At 32.5% G+C, this 10,387-nt stretch overlaps 1 protein-coding gene across 1 annotated transcript; it reads left to right on the top strand.

Annotated features, from left to right (window-relative positions):
* The first annotated feature begins 150 nt into the window (after positions 1-150).
* On the top strand, positions 151-8,576 carry Gnpat (dihydroxyacetone phosphate acyltransferase). Its single transcript, XM_089706477.1, has 11 exons — positions 151-677; positions 871-1,047; positions 1,181-1,310; positions 2,806-3,009; positions 3,329-3,480; positions 4,317-4,806; positions 5,237-5,374; positions 5,878-5,957; positions 6,513-6,674; positions 7,434-7,582; positions 7,949-8,576. The coding sequence occupies exons 1-11, from the start codon at positions 495-497 to the stop codon at positions 8,088-8,090; spliced, it is 2,007 nt and encodes a 668-aa protein (XP_089562603.1). The 5' UTR covers positions 151-494; the 3' UTR covers positions 8,091-8,576.
* The last annotated feature ends 1,811 nt before the right edge of the window (positions 8,577-10,387 follow it).

Below are 10,387 nucleotides of genomic sequence, written 5' to 3'. Positions count from 1 at the left end.
CCAGTGTATTAGATATAAGCTTCTTGGATATACCCTGTGGATATACCTCAAATATACTCTAAGCGTCAAATCCTCAAATAATTAATATACCTGAAAAATTTAATTTTTATAAATTAGTGTATGTACATACTCTGTATATTTTAATACAAAATGGTAATGTCAAATTGACGGCTGTCATTCGTTTCTGATTAGAATTCACAATTGACATTTCGATAATCAGTAATCGTCTGTCATTTGTTAAAGTGCACGGTTTTTTGTGATGGTGTGATTTTGAATTATCGATAATTATTTAATTTTCAAATAGATATGATCTGAAAGAAAATAATATCGGGACTTTCCTTATTGAAAGTATTATGCCACGTGCTTGTTTAAGTAACTAATGCACAGTATTATTTATATAAACATTATAACACAGTATCCAGAAAGCTCTTCAACAGTGGTTAATGAATATTCTACAATAAAAAATAAAAATAGTTGTAAATAATCTTGTTAAAATGCGGGAGAAAGCAGATTTTACGGATATACTTGTACCTCGAAATACGCATTTCGGAATAATCAAATTCATGACCCGGCATTGGAACCCTAAAAAGACGCTGAAACTTGATAAGGATTATTCACCCCAAGATATAAAGAATCTAGTGTGTAAATCGGTCTACTTGGATTCATATTTAGAAGCGGTATGTGTACACTATCATTAAGTATTTTAACAGCAATCTGTAACACAATTTGACGAACTACATTATATTAAAATGATCATTCTTAAGTCCTCACTGTGATCTTTATTTAGTAACCAGCAATGATTTTCAACCTTAAAAGTTAGTAATTAGTAAATACATACTATATCTAAAATATAAATTTATAAACCAACAGGAGAGTGTTAGAAGTGGCACTCCAAAGGAGCTATTAAGAAAAGAAGTTTTAAAATATTTAGATGAAATAGCCATGGATAAGAAGATGCATGTGATCCGATGGATGGGCGTGTTCTTCCTTAAAGTTTCGTTTATGATGAAAATTGGCATATTCGTGAATGAACCAGCCATTTTAAAGGTTTGTGCATGCTTTTAATATTTTCTTACTTAGTTATGAAAATAGTTCATCAAACTTTTATGTACATAAAAACAAAATATTAACTAATGATTTAAAATAAGTGGGTAAATAATGATATAATTCTTGGTTTTAGCTGAAAGATAGTATGGGTGAGAATCCAGTACTATTTCTTCCAACACATAGAAGCTACGCAGATTTTTGTGTCTTGACATACCTTTGCTACCATTATGATATAGAGCTTCCTGCCGTAGCAGCAGGAATGGGTAAATATGTATTTATAGTCTAATAATCTTCTTATTTAAGTGAACCTATACACATAATTTAAGATTTACTGAAGAGGTATTTTCATCATGAAGCTGAAATTCATAATAATTTAGAATAATGTTGCCACTATAACAACAAATAAATAAATCGAGGTTGAGCAACCGTTGGTGCGGTCATAAATTAGATGGGTCAGAATTTTTTTTGCAGATGCCCATAAGCTTATGTATCCGAATTGTTCTATAAACACTTTTTTTAAATCATGATATCCTATTAAAAAATTTTAAAAAGGAAAGGAATTCGTGAAAAAGTGCACACGTAATAACCACAAATTTGTTTCCTCGAATTTTTCTATGGTAGTGTATTTTTTGCAAGGTTTTGAAAAATATTTTATGTTATCATTAAAAAAAGGTGACAACACTGTGTAGGAGACTGGTGTAAGCAATAACACCATAAATTTATTTCACAAAATTTTCTATTTTGGTCAGGTCATGGTTTTATAGTGAAGTTTATTAGGTAATCAGATATTTTGTGAGGTTATTAATTGTTAAAATTACACTTTTTTTCAATTACACAAGCTTTTTCGTTACTTAATATAACCTGACGAAATGATTCATGTTAATTTGATGACTGTATGTCCCTCTGGGCTCTATCAAATGATTACGATAAAATGATACGAGTTTACTAAGAAATTTCGTAAAGTATAATTTGGATTACCTACGTTGATGACATCGCATAATAATTAAATAGGAAACGTGGCGATAACATATCTGATTAACCATATTTTTGTACGATAAGCGCTGATTTTCGTATAGGTATTTAAAGTTCACATCACCGATAGTACAACATTTTTATATGACCGCCTTACGATTTGACACAACTCCTTTTTAATTATTATGTCTGTCTGCCTACTTTTAAATTAACATAATTATTTTATTTTATAATTAATAATTAATAATATAACAATACATAGGTAGACCATGAACAAATTACAAAATAGTATAGTAAAGATCCGGGTCTCAGCCGTAAATAACAAAGAAATAAAAAATAAAAATAAAAGTGGCAGTCCCACATAAAAGCATAAAATATCTTAATGATTGTAAAAATGTTAGAACAAAGTACGGAAGACCTGGGTGAAAAAGCGCCGGCGGAAAAACTTGTTAGATAATTCTTATACGGTACATTTACGTTCAACTTACAAGGTTATAGAATGAATATTCTGTATACATATTGTATGAGATAATTATTTCATTAATTGAAGGTATTATCATTAATGGAAGGTATAATTATTCTAGCAAAAAAGTCGAGCCGTATATTATGTATTAGATATTTTAATTGCCAATTTGTTATAGTTTATACTTTATGGTTATGCAAAAGTTTGCAATATCGGGATTTTTTTTCCTAATATTGCACAGCTGTCTTTATAAGTAGGATAAGACATAAAAGTGGGTTACAAATGTTATTTTATGTCAAATGTGATTCACGAATCACTCGTAGATTTCTACTCGATGGCCATAGTGGGTCAGATGATGCGCGAAACAGGCGCGTTCTACATGCGTCGCACGCTGGTGGGCGCGCCGCTGTACGCGGCCGCGTTGCGTCACTACGTGCGCACCGTCGTCGCGCACTACGGGGCGCCCGTCGAGTTCTTTCTGGAAGGCACTAGAAGCAGGAGCAATAAGTGCCTCCCGCCCAAGTATGGTGAGAACTTTTTACTTGTGTAATTAAAAAGAAGCGTCTGTGCCGAGCAAACGTTTAGTTATTCCCCATTTTTAAAAAACATAAGAAGCTCTTTCATCTATTTTAAGAGCTTGTTTTTTGTTCCTGGAAATTAAAAGACCGTGAGAAAAAGACTTTTGAAAGCCTTTAATTTCTTCTCCAAAACAATTTTAGAACGATTATAGTTACGGTAGACTGAATGCAACATGTCTGCTACAAATTATTACAACGTAGTTTATTTTTATACATGTTTTTTGCCCATTGTTTTTTCAAATTGTTTTAAATTATGTCTATTAACCAGGTATGTTGGCTATGAGCCTGATGCCGTACTTTGCCCGGGAGGTGGACGACATTACAATAGTACCGGTTAATATCAGCTATGACCGTATCATGGAACAGACTTTGTTCGCCTACGAGCATCTTGGTGTACCTAAACCGAAGGAAACTACAGGGGTGAGAATCATTTTATGAATCATAATTTTTACCTAAAAACTAAACCGTCTTAAAATTGTCAGAACTAGACCAAAATGCTAAAGGGTAGCTTTCAATAAAAAAATCATCAAAATCGGTCGAAAGTTCTGAGTCACAGAGATCACAAAAAAAGTCGAATGCAGCAGCTTATTTATATTTCGGTAGAAAATATTTTTCTCTGAGATTTATTGTTTATTCTGATATTTCTAAACTCAACAACCTGTCTATGCGTGATATAGGTTAGGTACCCTAGAAATTATTAGTTGGATGGATGTTTTGTTCCAATCTTTTGTTTAATATTGTTATTATGTTTGATTGTATTCGCGTACAAGTGTTATTGTTTGTATCAATAATTGCTTATGTTATTGTTTATTCATAGCTCTATGCTCTTAGCTTTGTGTTACAAAGTAAATAAACTATGAATGTATGCATGCTATTATTTATTTTAGTTTGCCATGCGATGGTCAAGTAAGCGATAAGAGGGCTTATAAAATTAAATAAACATAGTGATTGGAACTGACTTCTTTGTGTTTAATGATATTACAGGTTATTGATTTTTCAAAGGTTACCGCGAATCGTCTGTTGTTGATATTTCTAGCTCATTTTACATGTTTTTAATATTATATTCATCAGTTCAATTCTTAAGGGTATTGCCCTATTTTCCTACTTGTAGGGAATTCGATTACCACGTAACAAACTTATTATACCATATTAAACGAACCAAGAAAAGAACTATAGAGATGATATACACGATTTTCTTATAGGTTAGTTATATTTCAATCGCCATTTTTGTTTCAAAAATAAAACACAAATTTCAGGGCTTATTGAAAGCATTGCGCAGGCTCAACGATCACTTCGGCAACATCTACATAAATTTCGGGACACCAATATCCCTCAAGCAATATATAGGTCACACTGGGCTTTCCCCCGAAAATCTAAAGCCCAGAGACTTGCAACAGCTGACAGACCAAGAAATGAAATTAGTTCAAAAAGTCGCCGACCACGTGGTCACCCTACAACAAGAAAGCACAGTTGTTACAATTACCAACCTTATATCTATAGTGCTAATGCTCAGTTTATATCAACGCAAAGTGATGGATATTGAAGAAGTGGTGTCGGAAGTTGATTGGTTGATCGAAGTCTTAAGAACTCTAGGGGCGATAGTATTTGAGAATGATGTTAAGAGTAGTATGGAGAGGGTCATGTTGGTCCACGGGACTATAATGAGACTGGATAGAGAGAACAGGCTGAGATTGGTCTCCAGTGCATTGATGGATGTTAATCCTGATGTGCAGAAGAAAATGAAAGGTGAGATTCTATTTCTGTGTCATTAAAAAATGAAAATAAATTTATCAAATTTTTTATTGAATGAAAAATGTTGCTTTGTTTAAAATATCTATGTGTACAATTATACTATTTTAAAATATACACATGATATGTTTAGAGTTTAAAGATCAATATCATACAATGTAAGAAACAATTATATTTACTTTATGGAAGTATGGCAAAGGTCAGATTGCTATGCCGTGTACACAGCTGTGCTCTAATGTTAATCATATTTTATAATTTGTAATAGGGATGTATATTATTTTCGAAAGAAAAAAACCTAAATGCAATTTAATAGCAGGTACCTACTCTCTCTTATTTCGACGGTAAAATGTACATAATATAAACATATTCTTTCATTAGTGTAAACCTTTATTCTAAAACAAGTTTAGGGATTTGGTTACATTTTCAGGCCATAAACTAAAAGCGGAGACGATGGTGAACTCCGTGCCTATAATACAACTGCAGTTGTACATAAACCCAGTGTTACACTATCTAGCGCCGCCCGCACTATTGTACCTTATAGTAAGGAGACGAAATGTTGACACGCGTAAGTATGGGTTATTTTTTTTGTGTTATAAGGTAACTATTATGTAGCTATATATAAAAATTTTTTTTCTCTGTCCATATAAATTATGTTTCAATATATGAGAGATCAGATTTTTTTAATACTACGTTTCTGATTTATTTAAATGTTATTATGCCATAATATCGTTCCATGTTTTTCGTTGTTTTTCATAAATGTTTTTTTTTTCATAATTTGTAGATATTGCTACTGAGAAATGGAACCGTTTTTTGCTGTAACGTTTTTCTGATAAGTTTATTCGTGATTTTTTTTTTGTTCATATAAGTACATACTTAGCTATAAAAAGTTTACTGTCATCATTTCTCATTTTTGTACGTTCTGTAAAAATCACCGGTCTATTAAAAGTCACTAAATAAATTTTCTTGGAACGTTTTTAAATCGAATCAATACGTGTTTGCCCATTCCTTAATAAAATGTTGAAAATTCCGAAAACCAAAAACTTCACAAAAAACAATTTTTTTTTTCAGGTGAACTTTATGCTGAATACAGTCTTGTCCGGAAAATGCTAAGACATGAGTTCTTTCATTTAGAAGAAAATGAGACTGCGGTAAGAAATATTTTTAATATTTTATAAATAGAAAATTAATATTCAGCATGCTAATTTTTATCATGAAACATGTACATATTAATTACGATTATAATATTGGTGTAAAATTAAGGTAAATTGTATTTTTTGCAGTCGTGTTTATAATGGTTTTTGTAAATGTTTGAGTTTTTGCTTTGTATGTTTATTTTATGTTGTATTTTTTACTACAATACTTACGTTGTTTTGTTCATATAACATTTGTGTTTATATTTATACGAACTGATAGTATAAAGGGATATTTTTTTATCAATAAAAGATATATGTTTTCTCATTCTAACAAATCGATTACAATATGATAATATAAAAATATCTAGTCTGATAAATAATTTCTTACTTCGCATTAATAATATTTCAGACGTAATATTGATTAAATGTATTTTTACATACTTTAATATAATATTACACTAGAAATGTGTTGCCATATAATATTATTTATAGGATTAGATTAAAAATTTCCATGTTATGATACTTATGATTCCATTTATAATTATTATTATTTACTTATCTGTTTAACAGACTTTCAACAACGCGCTAGAGTACTGTGTGTCAAAACGCGTAGTATTTTTATCTGGCAATACAGTGACTTGCGGAGATAATGACAAGCTGCAGTATTTGCTGCAGTGCGCGATGTTGCCAGCTTTAACATCGCTGTTAACTTGTATGGAGGTTATGGAAGAGGTATTTAAAATATTGATTATACACAGAAATTTTTCTCAGTCATATTATATACGATTGACTAGCAAACAACTGGAATCACAATTGCACATTGAAAGACCGTGAAAAATGTCAGAGCTACGTTGTATAAAATATTCATTAAAATTAACACGTAATATCGTAGCAGAAATATTCATAGTACATTAGAAAACTGTCGAATAGACGCATGGGCAGAGTTTTGCTTTGGACAATTTTTGAGCGTAATTTTTAGTGTAGTTATATCTATACTAATATTATAAAGCTGAAGAGTTTGTTTGTTTGTTTGTTTGTTTGTTTGTTTGAACGCACTAATCTCGGGAACTACTGGTCCGATTTGAAAAATTCTTTCGGTGTTAGATAGCCCATTTATCGAGGAAGGCTATATTTCATCACGCTACGGGCAACAGGAGTGGAGCCACGGGGGTGAAACCGCGCGGAGCAGCTAGTATTGTAATACAATGGTGAGATGGTTGTTTATTGAGAAATTTATAAAGAATAGATTCGAGGATGAGGCGAGGACACGCGTCTTATTACCATGCTGGAGCAAAGCTTAGCCTATCTCGACCACTCGTGATCGAATTTTTCGTATTCTTTAAAATTATCTCAATTAACAATCTTCTCACCATTTATGCACAATAAATAACTCACATTCATGCTCAAAAATTGGCCGAAGCAAAACTCTACCTATGCATCTATTCGGTTTATCTTTATTTCCAAATAAAAAAACAAACAAAATATTTCCAGAAGCGTAGTTGCGAGCACTGGTCAGTAGTGCGCAGTGTGCAAGCGGCAACAGAGCGCACACAGCGAGGCGGCGCGTGCCTCAGCCTCGACGCCGCGGCCAACGTGCTGCGGGGATTGTGCCTCGCACACGTGGTACATAAGGATACACGGTATGTTATTATTTTATAATATTAATGAATAAATGGATATAATTAATTATTTTCAATCACGTAAACAATGGCTTCTTAAGCGCTAAGCGTAACATATTATATTTTAAATTTCGCAAGAAGAGTCCCAAACAGCCATTTGAGCTATAAAACCGCCATACGATCAAATAGATTGTATTCATAGTTTTTTTGATTTTTGTTTTTCTATTAGGTACTTATTTACATAAATGCTTTTCTTATGCTTTCGATTTTAAACGAAAATCACATTAATATCTTTCCATGGTAACTAACAAAAATATTAAAACTGGTGTGATGTCATAATTTTTAATTTTTATGTATTCTCAATTTTATATTTCTGTTATTTTGCAGGGAAAAGGATGTAATATATGAAGTTGTACCTGACGTGATGCAGCAGTGTCGACAGTTAGTGAGTTCGATACTGCCGAGCCTCGCTCTAGTGACCGATAATAACCCGGTTATAGTACAAAATACGCCTAAAGCGCGACTATAAGTATTGTGTTCAATAGACTATAATATTGTGTTCAATAGAATTATGTTCTAGGGTAATAGCCAAAGAAAGACTCATTGTAAACAGTTGACGAAGACATTGTGATAGTACAGTGCCATCTAACAAATGAAATATACATAATATACTAGCGCTCCGCCCCGGCTTCGCCCGTGGTACATGTTTACGTTTTCTGTTCATAAGAACCATCCTCGTACTTTAAGGAATATTATAAATAAAGAATTAACGAAATCGCTTCAGCCGTTGTCGAGTTATGCGCTTACCAACACATTTTGCGATTCATTTTTAATTTATAGATTTTGTAAATCAAAACCAGTTTCATCGATATTACCATAGTATTAAGTTGAAAATAGTGAGCCATTGGATTGTTTACTGTGGACTTTACTTACATTTACATAATAAAGCATTTATGTCAATAGAATAATCAATATCTCATTTAAATAACTCGTTGTTTGGAGTTATGAATTATGAATTTTCATACATTGACAAACCTATATTAAATTTTGTCTTCCTAAACTTTTTATCCTAACAATCGTATAAATTTACCGAATAGTGTAGGAAAATTAACAATTACTGCAGTTTTTTCTATAGTCAAGCAAATTACAATACTCTAATGCACGCTTATTCAATAATCATATAAAATATACCACGGCCAGCTTTATCTAGTTCCATTGTATTATAAAAAGTATTTATAAAGACGTAGGTATAGAATTTTGTTTGTATATACGATATTATTTTTAACGCTTAAAGGGCACTTGCAATGTTTTAAATGAAAGAATTTTATGTTATGTATTGTTATTATTTTATATTATGTGTTATTATCATTTAGAGCGGCCGTACACGGGCAGCTCGGGCGATTGGTCGTTGACTGCTCGAGAGGTCGCTACAAACCGTGCAGTTGACGGCTTGAAGCGGTCGCGACTGCTCGAGCAGTACGTGTGAATGAATGTCTAAAGTTCACCGCGCGGTTGCGGCTTCAAGCAGTCGGTCTCAACTGCTTGAAGCTTGCTTGCTTGTCTGTGTATGGCCGCTCCTCAGCATTTGTTTTACCAAGGGACAGGTTTTTTTATAGATTAATTGTGAGATTATCTGTATAGTATTTCTGCAATTGTCAGTATCCAATGTAAAATACCAGTATTTTTAAACAATTGAAATTATCTATGTCATATATTAAGGTGATATATAGAATAATTCCCGCGCATTTTGCATTATTATATTTGTTGCCAGTATCCATTTAATGTGAATTTAAACATATTATTAAGCCGTAGGAGAATTATTGACTAAGCTGTGATAATTCAATTATTGTTTGTATTATTTTGTGTTGAATGTAATAAATAATATAAAAAATTATTTTGTTTTTTGATTTCGACCCATCTTATTGGAAATACCCATAATCCTGTTTAAAAAAATGCAGAGCTTCCTCTTGGGCGAGTTTTAGAGTTTAAAAAGTATGGTTAAATAATGCTTGGTAACGATTCGGAATCTTAACCTTGAAATTCAATTGCGTTATTTTGTTCTATCGCTCCAAAAACTGTGGACAACGGTGGACAAAAAAAAACAGTAATGCAGTCCAATTATAGACCAAACACGCAATTGCAATCAACGATCGTATTAATCTATGATCTCCTGAATAGTATAAAAGAGATAACAAAAAGACGTTGACTTATAAATTATAAGTAGCGATCTGATAACACTGGACAAAAGTGATTGAGAAAGCATCACTCTGAGATGGGTGGCATGAAGGTGGCATGTTTTACTGTCGGTGGCAAATTAGTCACCGCACCAGAGAGTAAACTGTATTGAAACAACAGTGCAATACAAACGCAAACTTCTACAAAATACGCAATATTGTAGAAGTTGGCGTTTGTTTTGATTGTAACGGTTAAAAAATTATTAACGATACAAAAGCCACGCCTTCTTATCAGAATGACTGGTGCGTTTTTTTTCATGCAGTTGCAATGATAAATAATTATTGTCGAATCGTTTATAACACCTGGCACCAATCATGGTAATTTAGTTGGATATTAAACAGGGTAACAGGATTTGTGTATAACATTTAATATTGTAGAGCTGCGCTTTAAGCACGTTAAATTTTTCATGAACAGGTGAATCAGCTTTAGTGATGGGCAGAAACCAGAGGAAATTAAAAAAACTTATAACTTTTATTTAAAATAAGTCTACTTCGCCATCGTTTCTTGTCTAGCTCTCATAAACTAATGGAAGATTCACGCTACAGTCTACACCATGTCGCGACCGGGCAGTGTCTCGGCCAGGGCAGGTTC

This window comes from Colias philodice, chromosome 18 (genome assembly GCF_061535455.1).
Source record: "Colias philodice isolate Cphi_HAF_F1 chromosome 18, ilColPhil1 Martin Lab GWU primary, whole genome shotgun sequence".
NCBI lineage: Eukaryota > Metazoa > Arthropoda > Insecta > Lepidoptera > Pieridae > Colias > Colias philodice.
Note: the sequence above shows the minus strand (reverse complement) of the source record. Positions and strands in the feature narration are given on the sequence as shown.

Coding starts and splice junctions, on each gene's coding strand:
- Gnpat (XM_089706477.1), top strand. CDS start 495: ATGCGGGAGAAAGCAGATTTTACGGATATACTTGTACCTCGAAATACG. Junction 3,481..4,316: donor AACCGAAGGAAACTACAGGG/GTGAGAATCATT, acceptor CACAAATTTCAG/GGCTTATTGAAAGCATTGCG. Junction 7,583..7,948: donor GTGGTACATAAGGATACACG/GTATGTTATTAT, acceptor GTTATTTTGCAG/GGAAAAGGATGTAATATATG.